Source organism: Nipponia nippon, unplaced genomic scaffold (genome assembly GCF_047370975.1).
Source record: "Nipponia nippon isolate SJK-2023a ecotype South Korea unplaced genomic scaffold, ASM4737097v1 scaffold_3, whole genome shotgun sequence".
In the NCBI taxonomy this organism is placed as follows: domain Eukaryota; kingdom Metazoa; phylum Chordata; class Aves; order Pelecaniformes; family Threskiornithidae; genus Nipponia; species Nipponia nippon.
The window spans coordinates 760,029-778,446 of record NW_028262347.1 but is presented as its reverse complement, the minus strand read 5'-3'; the positions used below and the strand labels follow the sequence as shown (position 1 = coordinate 778,446).

At 56.2% G+C, this 18,418-nt stretch overlaps 1 protein-coding gene across 8 annotated transcripts in view; it reads right to left on the bottom strand.

Moving 5' to 3' along the window:
- SHANK3 (SH3 and multiple ankyrin repeat domains 3) overlaps positions 1-18,418 on the bottom strand; it is a 375,879-nt gene that overhangs the window by 39,714 nt on the left and 317,747 nt on the right. For 7 of the 8 annotated variants that reach the window (XM_087764022.1, XM_087764025.1, XM_087764027.1 and 4 more), the window contains exons 18-20: positions 9,356-9,491; positions 6,423-6,503; positions 3,137-3,160 (exon numbers count right to left, since the gene is read on the bottom strand). In XM_087764022.1, coding sequence (XP_087620148.1) covers positions 3,137-3,160; positions 6,423-6,503; positions 9,356-9,491 — 241 coding nt within the window. The remainder of the gene's footprint in view (positions 1-3,136; positions 3,161-6,422; positions 6,504-9,355; positions 9,492-18,418) is intronic. The other variant, XM_087764023.1, reaches the window with a different exon arrangement.

Sequence of the window (18,418 nt, the reverse complement as noted above, 5' to 3'; positions counted from 1 at the left end):
CTGCAGATCTCTGGGCTACGCTCGACCTTGGTTAGCCTCACCAGGGCAGATCCTGGGCCGGCTCCCGGCCTGACCTCAGCCCTGCCTCATCACTACAGACCTGCCTGACGGGCTGGACTCACGGTTGAAGGTGGCAGACCTCCGTCTGCCCTGCCCATGGTGCTCAGGGCAGTGGGGCCTGTCAGGTCCCCAGCCGTGCGACCATGTCTGTCCTTTGGGGAGCGGCCAGCGCTCGCTGCTCCCCCAGCCTGCAGAGCAGCCCCGCTCTGCAGCGCTCACACCACTCGTGCCAGGAGGATGCACCCACTCGGACACGGCACCAGCCCCGGCTGCCGCTGGGGTTTTGTCTGGGGCCATAAAACAGCCTGAAACTCAGGACATCGGAAAGGGCAGCAGGCAGATGCTGGCCCCCGTCACCACTGACCCCTCCTGAGCTCCCCCCATGTGGAGCCTGACAGGGTCCAGCAGAGCCCAGCTAACGAAAGCTGCTGGGCTGGTGCTCAGCCTGGGCAGGGCCCGTTCAGGTGTGGCTGCTCCCTGCTCCTATGGCTCCCTGGGCTGGGCAGGGTTGAGTCTGTGGGCTCCATGTCATAAATGGTGTCAGCTGGCACGGGAGCGCGGCCATCACGCTGGCATGGGGCTGTGCTGCAGCGGATGGGTCTGCCTTGGCATTCATCAAGAGTGGATGCTTCTACCTCCATGGCACAACCAATCCACTGTCCCAGTAAATTGCCCAGGGAGAGGGGAGAACACGTGCAGCGCTCATCCCATAAGGCTGACAAGCTCTCTTGTGTTCAGGTGAAGCTTGTGGACTTCTGGGCTCTTTCCAGCCTGGCTGTTGAACTTGGGACTGCGAAATGTCACTGCTGTGGTGTGGGAGCTGCTGATCTTTGTGACCCGAGCGACCTGGAGCACTCTGACCATCAATCAGGCCCATATTCCTACAAAACCCTGCCTGGGGCGGATATGAGTCAGGGGCCAGCTTCAGTACCGCCGCACACTGTGGCCACGGCAGTCGTCCACGTGGCAGTTTGTAAGCCAGCGTTCCTGAGTTACAGAAACATTTAAAAATGAGTCCCAAACATTTCAGAAGCCCAGTCCATGAAGCAGCAAGCCCTGCACCAACACAGACCCCAAGTGGTCTTTGCCAAGGGGACTCAGGTGTCCTCTGAGGCCAGCACCCTTGGTGGCAGGTCCTGGGACTAAGGCCACAAGGCCCTGGGACTAAGGACCTGCACCTGCCCCAAGGAAACAGCGCAGGCCAGCTCCTGAACTTCCTCGGCACAAGACCTCCAGTAGCCAACCATCCTTGTCTCTGGGGGACTTCATGGTTCCTCTTCCTCACTGCCACGTGACTCACACACTGCGCTCACCGCAAGAGGCGCGGGGCGGTTCAGCCTGCTCAGAGGGGAGCTGGCTCATTCCTCGTGGCCAAACGCTGCTGAGTGACCGTGTGGATCTCTAACAGCCAAGCCTCAGGAGGGGACGGGCCACGGGCTGATTCTAAAGAAGACCTGCCTCATCAGTGTCTCTGGAAGCTGCTCTGGGCAGCCCTGTAGCGACGTTAGTTTGGAGACCCCAGAGCTGTGAGAGGAGTAACGGCAATGCTCAGCCCTCTCCACCTGCCTCTGCTTCTGGCTTTATTCCACTTTCCATCTCGTAATGCCATTAGAGCACAGGGAGACAAATCACCACAAACTGCACTGTGTATCTGCCATGCCTTTGCAGGAGATGGAAGAGCATCCTGGAGCGGACCCTGCCTCCAGGCTGCTGGGCCGGGGGATGAGGCAGTGCTGGAGCTGCCCTGAGAAGAGGGACTGCCCCTGGAATGGGAGCAGATGGCTCTGGCTGTCCAAAGTGTCAAGTGCTCTCCACCACACACTTGGAGATGGCTGTCTTCAATGTCAGGACATCCCTGGTGACCTTCAGCTGATCATTCTGATCCCTGGGACCTCTGCATTGCCTCCACCTCTGGGTACTGACAGATCTGCTCGGTACAGAGGCGGTCTGGGGAGGTCCCTCAGAGACCTCCCGCTTGTAAGCCCTGCTCAGCTTCTTTCCTATGTCATCACCATTACGGTGGAAGACTTAGCGCCTCACATTTCCTGTTCCTTGGGAAACAGTTCTCCAGCTTCACATTACCAGGACAGAGTTTTGCTTCTGAAAGGCTAAGAACTGTGGCCAGGTCTCCAGGCTCCCTCCCTCTACCCTGTGCCTGTGCTGGGGAAATGCAGACCTGTGTGCTGGCATGGGATGAGCCTTCTCGCTGCATTCAGGATTGTCCATTACTGGCTCTCAGCCCTGGCAGGAACCTGCTGTCCTTGTAGCATCTCTCATGCGAGGGCCACGCAGACACTGCGTGGTGCAACTGTCGTGTACGGGGCCCTGCTGCAACCAGCTTTGCCCCAGCCAGCTCGGGCACCGATATCATGGCCCTCATGGTGGGTGGCCCTCTCCACCCGGAGCTCAGCCAATTAATAACCAAACTAGCTCTGCCCCAGCTAACCTGGGTGTGCCCTCAGAGCTGCCACCAAACCCTGCCTGCAGTGCAGGTACCTCCTCAGGTGCTTCCTTGGCACGGGACCGCCGGGAGCAGCAGAACAGCCTGCACGGGGCAGAAGCAGAGGCAGCACCTGCACTGCTGGACACGGCAGCGAGCGTGGCTGCCATTTCATCTGATGAGCTCCAAAGGTCTGACCCGGGGGCTGAAGGAGACTGTACTTTAGGACCCCAGATGTGGGGGACATTCCTGTGGAAGGCATTTTCACCGTGGAGCAAACACAAAGCAAGTACAACCTTCGGGAAAGGCAGACCTGGGGATTCATGGGGCCCAGCTGGCACACGGGCATTCCTGCCTGTGCCCAGCAGGAGCCCAACACGACCGCGCCGATTCCGGCCTTTCTGCTGCCTCGCCAGAGCTGCACGTGGGGCCTGCTCCCGTGGCGGCGGTGCCGGGCGGGAGGCTGACCTGCAGAGCCCTGGCTCCCTTTGGGCTGAGCCTTCCCGTGACAACTAGGGGACGGTGACCCGGGCCAGTCCCTCGGGGTGCACCGTGCGTGCCTGTGTGGTGCGACTGGGTGCTGGCTGGGAGGCTGACGGGGAAGGGAGGAGCCCCAGGATGTGCGGTTTCACTCACCCCCTTTTCTTCTCCGCATGGAGGCTTGGAATCAAGAAACAAAAGACAACATGAATGGCATGCACAGTTCCTGCTTTCATTCCCAGCTCCAGCCTCGCTGCCTGCCTGCTGTGCCTCTTCCCCGCACGCTCTCCTGCCTCCCAGCATGCTGACAGGATCAGGCCCTGACAGTGGAGCGTGTGCCTGCCTCGCCGGGCGCTCTCGGGACGAAGGCTCAGGCAGGGCAGGGGGTGCAGCACCTTGTGCACCCTCCTCGGCACTGCTGCCCCTCTGTGGGAAGGCCAGCGCCCGTCCTGGCCCCGCGGGCGGGCAGGCACCAACAGAGGCCGGCTCCCGCCAGCCCCACCGCTGGGACCAGCCCTCCGCTGAGCCCTCCTCCTCTTCACTCAGACCAGGAAAGCAGAGGGAAGGTGCGATGTAAGACCAGGAGGAGGTCTGGATGGCATTTAATGCCCGAGCCATGGAGAAACTCTTTTAAAAGCTTTTAATCCCTCCCTGCTCACTGAGAAGACCCAGCAGCCTGCATGACTCCCAAAGCCAGTTTCCTCTGCATCCAGTAACCGCCAGGACTGCAGGGCAGGAGTGCTTTGTTAGCAGCTTGCTGGGAATCTGCTTTTCCAAGGGGACTGGCACAACATGCAGCAAGAAAATGTTAAGGTATGGCTATGGGCATGTGGGGTGTTCTGCAGGACAGGGACAGGCTCCAAGGGAAAAGGGGCAGGGACCATGCGACAAGGCTCCCTTTAAGAAGCTGCAGGTAGAAACGTCCCTTTCACTACCACCACTGTCCCCCCAGAAAAGGAGACCGGGCTCTGAACTGGCACACGGCTGAGGCGCAGGGATGCTGACCTGCACTAAAACTCCCCCTTCCCAGCAACAGCCGGAGGATCAACCACCAGAAGACAAAATGCGGGAGGAGGAACGGCCCCCCATTTTCCCTGTGCCGTGCTCCCTGGGGATGTGTGGTGGGACTGGCTACGGCACTCTCCCTGACCCACAGGACGTGAAGTAGGGACTAACTGCTACAGTTGCATGGAAAACATGTGGACTAAGACCCATCACCGGCTACAAATCCCTCTCCCGGGAGACACAGGCAGCTGCTGCTCCTAGTCCCTCTCCAGGTAGAAGAGAGGCAGCGTCTAGATGCAAACTCCTCAGGGAGACCTAGAGGACTTATCTTTAATATATTCTCTGGCAGAGCTATTTCTCTGCTTTTCGTGACTTCCCTTTCCACGAGCTTGCTCCCCTCCCCCTCGAGCCCAGCAGCTCTGCTTGTCAAAACACATGCACAACCCCCCTGCCCTGACACGCTGCGGCTTTCCCGGCGCAGGGCATCCCGTGGTGCTGTCCCACGCCCCACTTGGCACTTGCAAGGCCAAGCGCCGCGGTTGGGGTGCCCGTCCCTCTGCAAAGGCGCCTGCACGACGCGCACCAGGCTTTGACTCGGGCGTGATGGTCACCAAAGACGGGGACATGCAGCTGGGGAACACGTTCTCACGGAGGCAACATGCTGCCTGTGCGTGCAAGCAGGCACCCATCACACTGCCTAGGAACTGCTTTCAGGACCAGCAACCGAGAGGAAAAATATGAACCCTGGGATCTGTGCAGTATCTGTGCAAAGGGAAGAGCAAAAAGTGGAAGAAACGGGCTATTCTGAATCCTCTCCTAATGGCTAATAGCAAACATGGTGCCCTCAGGTTTAGTAATAAATGTCTGGAGAAGCGGGGAACAGGCTAGGGTGAAAATCAAGGCAGTGGGCTCAGCACAAAATAAATCACAGTGGCCATCAGCGAGTTGATGCAAACCCTTAAATGCTGAGATTTGTCCCTTCGAGCCTCTGTTTGTGAGCCCGAACCCTCAAGGTCTATTTCTTTCGGGAGAGCCCCGCGGGGCTGTAGAGCCTGGACATGCGTGTAGGACAATGGGCAGAGCAGAGCGAGAAAGGTCGCGGACCTTCCTTCAACACCCTGAAAAAGAGAGGGGCTGGCGTGGTCTCTGCCTAGGTTTCTGCCTCTCCGGTGGGTCTCCTCCCAGGCAGGACAGGGGTTTGCCACGTGCAGCCTCTGCACCATGGCCGGCAAGCACATCTGTACACATCGCCACATTTTTGCCCAGCAAAAATATAAATACAAATAAAAAACCAGCAGAAGCACGATCCACGGCAGTGGGCAGTGCCGAGAGCGGCTCCCTCTCGCTCTGCCGATGCTCTCGGGGGGGGCTCGCAGCACATCTGACTCCCGCCCTGTGCCAGGCCTGAACAGCCCGTCCTGGCAGGGCCAACCTCGTGTGCACCAGAGCTGCGTGTCGTAGTGCGGCTGCCCCGAAGGCTCCCCCAGAAGGAAGGGTCCCTCCGCACCTCCTCTGCCCGGCAGGCTGCGAGGGCTGCATGGCCACCGTTCTGCTAGCCAGCCTCCCCGGCACTGCCACCGCCAGCAGAGAGCCCTGCTCAGCTGCCCTGCGGCCTCTGCAGCGTGCGGGGGACAACGCGTGGCAAAATGGGCAAATCGCTCTGTGCAGAGAGAAGGGACTGCCATTTGGAGGGTGTGGGAACACCGGCACCCCTACGGCCCTCCGCTGGTAGGATGCTACTGGGGGGAGCCCAGCGCACCGGGAAGGTGTGGGCCGGAATAGATGGGAAGACTGAGGGGCTTCAGCACAGGGTACCTGGAAGCAAGGACGGGGTGGAGGTGGAGAGGCTTTAAGAGAATATAGGAAAACATGTAGATGCAAGCTGGGATACCAAAGCATCTGGAAACGTGGGTAGGCTCTGTAGTGACAGCAGAACGTGTGAGCGTGTGTGCTATGTATGTGTGTGTGTAAGGGGGGAGGGCAGCCCATGGGGATGCCAGCTAATCTGGCAGGGTGCAGTATCTGCCTGGAGGTAGAGGAAAATAAAAACAAGGGGCTGTTCGGAGTGCGGGAGAAGCAGGGTGCCTGACGGACGGGGCACGGGGGCGGCAAGCCTCTCCGCAAGCACACGGAGGCACCCAGCATCCTTCCCCCAGGCCGCCTCTCTGGGGAGGCGGCACCGGAGGGGTGGACCAGCCCTGCCGGGGGCTCCCGCGCCCCTGTGGCGGTGGCAGCGGGCTCTCAGCCCCCCGCGCCCCACACGCTGCTAAGCATGACGGAAACTTCAGCGCAGGAGGTGCGCGCGTCGCCTCGCGCTCGTGCTCATGCACCCCTCTGGAAAATGGACGTTGGGCGAGTGTGCTGCCTGCTCCGGCCACGGCCCCGCATGCTCCTCATGCGCCCCTGCATGCACACGCGAGCCCCTGCCGCCACTCACCCAGCTCTTCCAGCTCGGCTGTCATGGACTTGGAACGCAGCGTCAGGGTGGTGCTGGGCGCTCTCTTGGGAGGCGGCGGAGCTGAAAGGAAGAGAGACGGCATTTTGCATTTCTTGTCCAGGAACTTACGAGGAGTGGCCAGATGCAGATGCCACTTCTTCTCCACAGCCTGGATCTCCTCGTACTCGCGGGATGAGGAGTCGCACTGCTGCAGGATCTTATTGAGGCTGCGTGTGGAAGCAAACTTCTTCATGGTCTTGGTAGCACAGTCCCAGGGCACGGGGCAGGCCCCGGCGCGGAGGGGCTGGTGGCTCCCGCAGGCACGTGCAGGCTGCCCAGGCTCCCACAGCCCTCAGCGGAGGAGAGTCCAAGTCATGTCCCCGGGCTGCGCCTGCCCCCCTGCAGCTACCGGAGATGCTATGGCTATGAAAGCCTCTCGCGAATTAAATCTGTCTCAGGCAGCTGGCTGCCTGCCTGTGGGACTCAGCAAACAGCTTTGATGGCTGCTTCCCCTCCGCACACGCCATGGGTGGAGGGTAGGAGGGAGAAACAAGTCCAGCAGGCCTGATCTCAGTCTCTCATTCCCGCCTCGGCGCGGCGCATCCCCCAGCAAAACACAGCCCACCCACCCTCCTCTGCCGGCTCGGCCGTATCCAGGACGGGGTGAGGCTCCCGCGGCCCTAGTGAAGCGCTGGAGGCGGCCGGCTCCGCACCGGGCAGCGGAGGCACATGGCCGGCACGGGGCAGCGCGGTGCTGTGCCAGGGTGCGGGGCTGCCCCGAGGGGCTGCCTAGCCAGGCCGGCCCGCGGTGCTGCCCCGGAGGCGCTGCATGCCATGAGCCCACCAGAGCGGGGACGAGTTGAAGGCTCTTCCTCTTCACTTGGGGTGCCTCCTCCTCCTCACGCTTGCTCGCTGACAATGCTGGATTCAACGCTCAGGCATTGCCATGGCAACCGGAGCTTCAGGCTTTGCTGGCGCTGCCTGCATCAGAGACCCCAACAGGGGCGGATTCAGCCAGAAAACGCCAGACCCACACAGGCCTCCATTGCCCCCAGGAAGAGGCAAGCCCCAGCCGGGGGGGACGGGGTTTGGCTCCCCCCGGCCGTGCTGCAGCCAGGGTCCCACAGAGGGGACTCAGCTCCAGTCCCCGCACCCCGTGCTGGAAGAGCGGCTGCCCAGCTCTGTGGGCTCAGGGCACGGGCAGCAGGCAGTGACGGGCAGCAACGGGCAGTAATGGGCAGCAACGGGCAGCTGCTCACCGGCTGCAGGGCTGGAAGCACCAGGAGAAGCGACGAGCGGCACTGGCAGTGGTCCCAGCACTGATTCCCGAGCCTCAGCCTTTCCCACGACTCATGCTTTTGTGCCGTGACAATATAATTACAGCTCTTAGTGTCAGCGCGCAGAGCTGCCTCCCTCCCCCACGCCCCGCGTGCTGCACTGGGAGCGCCCCGCTCCCGTCCCCCCACGCCCCGCTCCCGTCCCCCCGCGCCGGCGCCCAGCCACGCTCCCCCAGGAAACGCTCCTGCCCCACAGCCTGCCCCATGCTGCCGGCTGCTCCCAGGTCTGCCCCTGCCTCCCGCAGCTGGGTGCCTATGGATGAGGTCCTATACTCCACAGAGAGCTGCTGCCAGATGTGCCCCTGCCTTCCACCGCCAGCCCCTGCCCTCCACCTCTGGCTGCCCCTGGATGAGGTCCTACCCTCCACAGCCAGCTGCTCCCAGATGTGCCCCCAGCCTCCCTAGCTGGCTGTCCTCAGATGTGCCCCTGCCCTCCACAGCTGTATGACATGATCCGCCCCCCCTGCACACAGCTGGCTGCCTCCCATCCAGCTGCCCTCCAGATGTGTCCCTGCCCTCCTCAGCTGGCTGCCCCTACCCCGAGGGCTGCCCTGCCCCACTGGCCACCAGCGCATCAGCCCACCGCCAAACTTCCCCCAGGCCCCACCTCTGGCCGAGGGTCTTGGCTCTGCCCTCGGGGCCCAGGGACAACGGGGTGAAGGCCCAGAGCCTTCTGGGGGCCCCACGGCCGCCTGCCCGCCCCTGAGTGAGGGCAAGTCCCACACACGGCCGGCAGCCCCAGGACTGGCCGTGCCCCTAGGAGCTCCCAGCCCATGGGGCTGTTCCCAGCCACGGAATTCCCGAGAGAGGACAGGCTCCACCCTGGCGCTCCCCACTGCCATGGGGGCTATCCTCCATGCTGACACCCTCTGCGCTCCTGTAGGCACCATCCTCCGCCCCGACTCCCCCCTTCCCCACAGGGACAGTGCTCCACCCTGACAGCCCCACATTAGCAGGGGCAGCTCTCCATCCCAGCCCGCCTCGCACAGCGGGGCCAGTTCCCCACCATAACACCCCCATGCACCCTGAAGCAGGGGCAGACCCCCACCGCGACCCCGCGCAGGGCAGGGGGAGTCTCTGCTCTCCAGCACAGCCTGCCACGGGCACCACGGGCTGCGGGTGCCAGAAGCAGCTCTGTTCCCGAGGAGGAGCCGGCTCCAACCTTCGCTGAGCACACACAGCTCCAGTGTGAGAACACAGCTGTCCCGCAGCCTGGCCGTGGATGGGACCTGCAGGAGGCCTGGCCAGCAGCCGCTGGCTGCGCCCGGCTCCCCCAGTGTCAGTGTCAGTGTCAGTGCCCTACCGCAGCCCCTCCACCTGACCGCTGTCCCCATCCTCCCTGCACCGCTCCCAGCCGCAGCCGCCGGGCACCGGCGCGTCCTCGTGTGGCAGTGCTGTGTGTGCGGAGGGCTCTGTGCCGGGACGGGCAGGTCTTCCCCTCGCGGTGCCCTCCTTCCTCCCCAGCTGCAGCTCGGCAGCCTCATGGCCATCCACCCGTGCCGGGCTCCTCCTGGCAGACCCTCAGGCTTCGGCACGCCTGCTCACATTGAGGCGACGCAACCCCCTGTTCAGAGAACCACGAGACTCCACACTTACCCTTCTTCCGAACAACTTCTTCTGATTCTGGCTTGCGGCTGACGGAAACAACTTTCATCACCAGGTGGTTCCCCCCTTGCCGGATCAAGGAGACCACCTGCTTGTGCCCCACCTTCACCACGTTGACACCATTCACCTAGGGGACACAGAGAAAGAGAGCAGTGAGAAGGCTGGCTGCCACAAAGAGAGCAGGCAGAGGGCAAGACTGACGGATGTCAAGCCACAAAACAGATGATTTTGCATCTCTGCGTCTGTTTTTACAGCCTAGCACATTTTCATATTTAAGCTGTCCCTGTGGGGTGTCACCTACTGGTGACCTCAACCTTCTGGAGAAGCTGAGGAACCTGCAACAGGCCAGTGCAAACCAGTGCACACCAGGGCTGCAGCCAGGTGGCAAGAGCTGGACCTCCCCCTTCCCACTGGGCCATCAAGGCAGATCACTAAAAACTGAGCCGTTCCTGGTTCTGCCTGGGTATTCGGTAACCGCAGGGGAGGCTCCTGGATCCGCAGATCTCCAGTTGTGCCGCAGGTCCGCAAGAGGCGCTGGAAGAGCACAGGCACCCGTGCGGAGCGGCGTGCAGAGATTGCCCTGAACAGCTCAGCCACCCTGTCCCCACCAGCAGCCACGCGTGGCGTACGGACGGAGACGCTTATCTGCTCCCCTGGCTATCGACACGCTGATCGACTCCTTCCAGGGCTCTACGGGACACATGCTGAAGCTCATTCCTGTCGTCGTTTTTAGTGCTAGCGTAACCTATTAGCTTCCTGGACAACAAGCGCTGGGCTGTGATGGCAGGCTAGGCCATCCCCAAGACACAAAACCAAGAAATAAACTGGGAAATGCAACCTCAGTACTCGGCATCTACCAAGCAGCAACGAACACAAGGGTCTCCATGGGGCATTAACAGCTGGACCCTCGCTTTGGGTAACTGAGCTTGAGGTGTAACGGGGATGAGGATGCCACAGTTCAGACGCTTCACCGCTGGAAAAACTGGTTTCGACTTTTGTGGCTTAGTTCCCCGCTTTGTAAAGGACCCAGAGGTGTTTGCACACTTGGCAGTCACTGCTGAGATGTGCCGCGCGCTCCAGAACTGCTGCTGCTCTAGGCCTAAGATAACACTGACGGCAAATAAGAGACAAGTGATTATCTGTGGGCAATAGCTATAGAAGCACTTGCGTTAATATTTACGTTAATATTTTTGTTCCCAGAAGCGGAGCACTCAAAAGACAGGTAATGACAGGATTTAGGTTGTCCATGCAACATTAATTTTGTCTTCCTAAGTTCAAGACCAGAAGCATTATAGCTAAGCTGTTGCATGCCACCAGCTTCAGGTCTCAAAGACACCAGGAGATGGAGAATTCAGCCTTTCCTCTGCAGGTTTCCTGCAAATGCTTAGTAATTCCCACCGCTTAAAAAAAAATCCAAAACCCATTCCCATATTACTATCAAGAAATCTGTTTTCAGACCCAGGCCCTTGTGCTACCCTTCCTCAGGCGCAGTCCCACCTCCCTCGCTACCGGCATCGTCCCTGCACCGGGGCGCGCGGGATCGCAAGTACAGCAGGCTGAACCGCAGAACTGTCCTGGATGCTGGAAACTTCAGCATTTCAAGAACGTTTGCGTTTTATGTGTTTCAACTCCAGCTGGAGATGTTTCATCTTTAGGGCAGACTGAACTGTTGTTTAAATAATTAAAAGTATGTAAGTTATAACATTTGCAATACATGAGCTGTAGTGCTGTTTTCTATGAAAAACTGTAAAAAATGTAAGTGAAAAAAGGGTTGAACTACATTCTGAAATGGCACATCAACGTTTTCTAAGATGCGAAGCTTTTGAAATAATAATTTTATTTCAGATATTCAATTACTCGATTCAATTTTGATTATAATGGATTCAACAATTATTCAATTTGCATGGAAACACACGTTTTCCTCAGAAAATTTGATTTCGATGAAATTACCAGCCTACTCTAGTTAAATCACCTCTTAATCTTTTTTTTGGACGAACTGGATGGAACGGATTGAATCCTGGAGCATGGCTATCCTGTTTTTCCTCCTGATCCTAAACCACTTCAGCAGTTTGTCTTCGCAAGCCCTTTAGTTTTCCAAAGCCCCGTCGCACAGCGGAGCCCCGGCCCGCGCGGCGCATCCCCAGCGCCGCGGCCCGCTGCCCCCTGCACGCCTGGTATTTATTAGCCGTGATTTCAGGTTCATTTCTAGAACGCGCGTGAAAGCACCGAGCAGCAGCAGGTCCTGAGCCACGTCCTGGAGAGACCCACCAGAAAGGCCGGCCCGCGGGGCAACTCGCTGACAGGTACCGGCCAGGACCCCTCACCCGGCACATTTGTGAACCGCTTCCCAGGAGCTCCGCTGGTTTCATGCACTGCGGCTTTTGTAATGGGGATGTTATACAGTGGTAAACAAAATCTATTCCATCTTAACAGTTACCTCTATCAAATAAATCCGACACCTCAAAGAATGAAATGAAATTTGTTTGGTGGGGCTTTCGGCTGGTGATTTTATTCTACTCTTTAACTCTTTATCAACTGCCTACAGTATCTGATTGTTTATTTTTTGCCAGCAACTGATATCAGACTCACAGGTTTATAATTAATTGGATCGTCCCCTTGCCCCTTCTGAACGTCAGCGCTCTGCCAGTCTCCTGGCATTACCCAGCATCATACAATCACAAAATGCAAATACTGAAAAATTACCACCTGGCAGATGCTTACCGCTTCAGTTACTAATGGCTTGGAAAGCGTTTCATCATCTGCGTGTGACACATGACCACCACCCTGCTCCCTTCCAAATAAAGAACAGAAATACCGACGGAAGATGCCTGTGCTTTCTGTTTCATTTTTAATCATCCAAACTTGTCCACCCAAACGGGCAGCAGTTCAGATTTTTTAGGTTACTCAAATGCAGAGCAGCAGGAGTGGGAGGTTTGACCCTGCGGGCTGGCAAGATGGGACCTGCTCCCTCTGCTCCATCCTGGGCAGCGCTGGTGGCACGAGCCAGGGCGCGTGGTCCCCAGGAGCGCGAGCACCGGCTGCTGTGGCACTGCCTGGCAGAAGCACGGCCCGAGCACCGCATCCCGTTGGTGTTCTGGCGGACTGTTGGCGTTTTTGCCGACAGTCAAGTAACAGATGGAAAATGTTGATTTTTCAATTGGTTATAACTTGGTGAGATCAGGGATGAGGAAAAAGGTACCAACGTGGTCAGACAGCTTTTTGCCCAATGTGTTCCAAATGTGCCCATAGATCGACAACTCCTACAAAAGCCATAAGACGTCAGCTTAGCCTGTATTGTGCAACTTCATCCACCGCTGGGCACTCCTTGACCGTCCGGAGCACGAAAAAGCAGCAGCGGTGAGAGCAACACCGGCTTCACGAAGCACGCTAAGGGCCAGCCGTGAAAGACAAGAAAAACATGACACTGGCCAGCAAGTGTAAAGTCTCAGTGCCACGCTTGCCTGGGACTGCCGACTTGACCCTGTGACTCTCTGAAGCACCCCTGGCCAGAAGGACCTCGACCCAAAGCCACAACCAAACCAGCCAGAAACGTGCCAGAGCTGGGTTAGGTTACAAAGCCTGCAAAGGAAAGCTTGGTCACTGGAGTGTGAATGGAACTTATCCTATGGGAAAAAAATAACATCCCTGCTGCAGTTTAAAATAGAGGGAAGAGCACATTAAAGGTCTTTCAGTGACAACCTCAAAGTATCGGTCCCACATTGCCAGGCCTTTTCTGTGAAAGATGGAGTAAAACCAAGCAGGAGCTCAAACCCCAGGAAACTGCAGCTCCACCTGACCAACCAGAACGGCGTCTTGCAGAAAGCAGATAAGAAAAGCAGTCAGGAGGCTGAAACGATACAGGAGGTCAAGAATAAATGCTGTACAGTAAAGCTGACCGCAGGGGAGACTGGTCAGACAGTTGCTTGCACTATGCAAGAATGTCTAGGGAAAAAAAAAAACCAGTTTCTGAAAAATATGAAATCCTGATTCACTCCTGGTTCCTGGTGATACCCAAGAAGATGAACTACAAACTCCGCAACTGCAAACAACTTTGGCTGAACACTCATCTGAGTGAAGTTTCTCTAACAGTTGCTCTTGAAAAATTCAAAATACAAAGAGAAGAACATCTGATACACAGGTTAGCTCACCGAGAAGAAGGCATGAAGATTTTCAGTTCTTTTTCAGCTTCAAAGTAGCGCTGAGTCAATATGGCATGATAAACCGCGCATACTGAGATCACAGAGCCTGGTGCCGAGCCTGCGTTGATACCTACAGGGAGGTGAGCTCCCATCAACAGTGAGCAAACCAGTGGTTCAAGCCGCTGTTCCACAGTGGGAAGGGAGAGCCAACACCAGCACTCGCAGCCTACCCGCAGCAGCCAGAGACCCCGGGCGCCAGGTGCCCGAGAGGGAACGGGGGCTGCGGTTCGATGCCGCTGCTGATCCACCGAACTGGGAGAGGATCTCAGCCAAGGCAGCCCCCACCTTCAGCAGCAACGCAACGTCAGAACCGCGCTCTCAGGAGCACAATGCCGTCTCCCACAGGAGGAAGAAAAGCGCTCAGACATAAAGAGAGGAGGCAGCAAAATGAGCAAAGCAAAGTGTTTCATCTTTCTGAGCAGACCCATGCACGGAGGATCCCTGTCACGCAGACAGCCTGGAGCTGTCTGATGACGTTAGAGCGACACAGGGGAATTGTCTGACACACACACAAAAATCAGGTTTTGGTCCCAGTCTATGAAGTGCAGAGATGAATCTTCAAGAAGACCAGCAGCTGGGAGTCCTGCCCAGGGAATTAAACACTCCAAACGATTGCTGGCCCTCAAACGGGGAGGTGTTGGAATGAGAAAGATCAGGCAGGCAGTGGTGGAAACGTGACTGGTTTTGATCCAGCAATAAAGAAAAACTTCCAGTTTCTTGGACACAACTGCCTGATGAGGATGCTCTGCTCTTAGAGATATGCTTTTGGCCTGGAAGAAGACAATAGATCAAGAGTGAAATCATGCAGAAAGTGTCTACAAAACATAAAAGACCATACACAGAAAGATGAAGACACTGTGTCAAAGGCTGGGCATTATAAACTGCTGCAACTGTCTTCAGAGTAGCCAGATGATGCATCAATGCTGATGAGCTCCAGGAGGACTCCCAAACTGAGTGAGAGGGCAAAAGGTGGCAGGTGGGCCACCATGTAGAGACATGCAAAGTAATGCTTCTAGGGAAGAGCCACGATGCTGAACATGGACCTGGTGGGTACAGCTCCAGATAGGTCTTGGCACCGATACTGACAGCTCCCAAAATCATGGGTTCAGTGCACAACAGCAGCCAAAAAAGCCAACAAAATACGTCAGGGAAGAGATGGAAAGCAAGGTGGGCAATGTCATTTGGGGCTGTGCTGATCCTGCATATGCATGCCTTCAGCGCTGTGTGCAGGTCTCGTTCAGCATCTCCAGGAGGAAGCGGTGGAGCTAGAGAAGGGCCAGAAAAGGGCAACTAAAATGGTCAAGGGGATGGAGCAACTGCCCTGTGAAGACAGACCGAGAAGGCTGGGATTCTCCAGTTTGGAGAAGCGAAGGCTCAGGGAAATGCATGGCCAAGGCTTACAAAACTCCCCAAGGCAGTGGACACAGCCAAGGCAGAGCTGCTGTTCACCAAATCCTGCAGCATGAGGAGGAGAGGGCTCTCAAGGAGACTAGTGGCAGATGAGATAAAACCAGAGAAAAGCAAGACTTCTTTGTGCAGCAGGCAATGGTTGTCTGGAGCTGGCTGCCACGGGAGGCCGTGGAGGTGGACAGTACTGGCAGATTCAGAGGGAGATCAGACGAATTCCTGGAGAGCAGGTCCTGGCACAGATACCAGCGGGACCGAACAGGGTCATTCCTGCCAACGTCCCCAGTGCGACGACCTTGGATGCTGGAAGGCACAAAGGGAGTGGACCACCCAAAATGGCCAGGCAGGTGTGCTCTCCTTAATTAGCAGTAGCTTGTAATGCCACTGTCAAGGACAGGGAACTGGGCTAATGGACCATCAGTCTGGTCCGGTGGGACCAGTCTGATCCCTCCCAGCAAACTGATAAGGATATGAAGCTTTAGTAGTTGTCCCAGGAGATAACGTCCCGAATCTCCTGATCATCTCAGTAGCTTTTCTATGCTCCTGTTCCAGCCTGAATTCATCTTTCCTGAACCCAGATTTCTAGGGCGGTGGATACTACTCCAGATGAGTTCTCATGTGACTTGAGTAATAGCACTAATGTTTCCCCCTTGTGACTGACCAATGAACCCCTACAGCAGAAGAAAGCTCTGAAAAGACAGGCAAGGGCTACGTGCTCTTGAAGCCCAGGGAAGAAGGTAGGGAGAGACTGACCAGAGCTGTTGCAATGGAAGCTGAACCGATCTCAACACCAAGGGGGCCCGAGGCAGTCTTTGTTTTAGATCAAGTGGCTACAGCAGCTGAGTGGATCACCCAGCTGCGTCAGGTCAGAGGATGAACCGGCTGCACCAGCTGAGCGGGTCAACCGGCTCTGTAACTTCATCCTTGAATTAATGAGAAGAGCGCAAAAGTCTTCCTGAGTTAGCAAGACCAGAATGGGGAGAGGGACTGTACAGGTGGATTAGCTCGACAGAGAACAACAAAGAGAACAAACTGAAAGACAGCAACGGGCTTGAGCTGGTGCCAACCTACTTACGCCTTTGCGGTGACTGGAGACAGCCCGTGTCGTGATGGTGAGCAGACTATAGAGACTGGTAACAAGACTCAGATCTGTATGGTGATTCAGCTGGATATTGCATCTGCTATACTCTGCTAAGTGTAATTTATATTTGCATTTCATTTAAGTACCACTGTACCACTCTGCTAAATCAAATCCCATGCGATGACAAATAACTTAAAAGAAGTGAATTTGGTGTAGACCACTGAACCCGCCACGTGTGGAATACGTAAAAGCAGCTGGTCAGAGTACGGGACTGTGACCTGGGTTCAGCACATCGGGCTCTTCTAAGGCCTGAGAAAACTTCCTCCGCAAGGAGATGGCACCTGTGTGGAGATCAATGGTGCATTCGTGCAGTCCCTAGCACGGTGCCAGTGGTGCTGGGACAAACAAAATGTTCCCAGCTCAAGTCAGGCTGTGGGAAAAAAAGAGAACAGAAAACTCTGTCCCCGTGCAAGGAAGGAATCCTTTAATGGCGACCGGTATCCAAAGCTACGACAATGCAGTGTTTGATTGCTGAAGGAGGATGAAGGTACTAGCCCTGCAGCTTCAGCAAGCATGCTGTGGTCCGTTCGGGACACTTCATTACCCAAATGGTGTCAACCAGTGAGAAGCAGCTTTGAGAAATGCACAGTATTACCAGAAAATTAGAAGGGCTGAGTTCTGAGGAAAGACTGAAAGAACCGCGCGTTATGTGGCATCTGCCCGTACCTTCATTATATGTTATCTGCCTGTACATAAGAAGCCTGACCTGACAATGAATCACCTGAGTCACGCACGTTCCCAGGAATAACAAGTTACTTAGAGGAAGGCAAGCTCTGAAGCCTGAAATACGCTTGTTCTGCTCCAGAGCTCTGTATGGACATCTACCAGGAGAATAATGGGACATCAACCAGGACGCGCACAGACCCCTAGGCAACGCTGGGGGGGCTTTGGGGGTAAATCTTCACCAACAGGAACAAACCCGTACGTCACTCTGGAGAGTGGAGCTCTCTGGATTTCTGAGGGCCAACTTCACCCTTTCAGCATCTCAAAGCGCTCAAACTGGAGAAAGGCTGCAAGATTATCCAGATCCTAAGATGCTCCTTCTGAGAACTTGAGCTCTAAACTCTCCTTCCCACCTCTCCCGGGCAATCTCATTCTCTGAGCATAGGACGTACTGGTGCAGAAGTGTTTGAAATGGGATTTCACTAAAATCCATGACTGCTGTTATCCAGGGGATCTTCTGTACATGCACGGAGATCTGCAGTGGGCCGTCTCCCTCCAAGCCGGACAAAGGAATTAACTGCCCAAGGCCCAGAGCTATTGCCCTCATCAGCCCCGCTTCACCACGCTGAGCAAGATGGACTCCTTAAGCCTCAAACCTTTTTTCAGCTCGTGAATCATTCTGAGGCCCTTTTAGAACTGCACTCAGTAACGCCAGATTCATCCCGCGGTGCGAATGCCTGACTTGCACAAAGTGATGTTTCAGTGATCTTCCAAAGCTGCAACCAGAATATGCAAGTTCACATAACTCTGGAAGTTTGTCCTTTACATATACGAAATCTCTCTGCCACATCCTACGCAATCAACTAACATTAACACAATTATCTTGGAGAAACCCATGTCCTTTGCTGAGTTACATTTTTCCAGGGTAATTTCATATCCTGTAACCTCCATTCCTTGCTTGCAGACACGTCGCCTTGCACGGTCTGCCGGACCATGGCCGCTTCGGCAGGACGGCCAGATCATTCCGCAGCACGCGCTTTGCTGTTTGTGGTACCTGCGGTCCTTACTAATGCGGGGTTTTGTCACTATTTTGAAACACTGATAGAAGTGTTGAGCTGCGAGGATCAAAAATCGTAAAGAAACCTTGCTGGCGATGGCCCCCCACACTGGTACCTTCCCCTTCGCAGTTGCTTTCTGAAACGTGCCCCGCATGACCTCGCAACGCCTCAAAGCCACGTTCGGTCTGTTAATTCCATTTATTGTAAGGTTATTTATACACAAGTCACACGGTTATTAAGGGAGTCAAAACGTACTACGTGAACACGGTCCTCGCTTTAACCAGCCCTGTGACGCCGTCACGAAAAGACAGCAGGTTTGTTCCCACCTTCCATGGAACCGCACTGTCTGATATTCACTGGATTTTCATTCTCTAAGTCTTTGTTGATTGCGCTCCAGGTTAATTGCTCCATTATTTTACCCAGCACTGGTGCTGAGCTGAACAAGCCACAGTTTCCCGAGTCACCTATTTTATACCCTCAGAATATCAGAATAGCAACAGCCCTCTACCAACTCTTTGAGATTTCATAGATGAGCAAGACTTTGAGGTATTCACATCAGTGGTTCAGACAACTCCTCAGCTAGGCT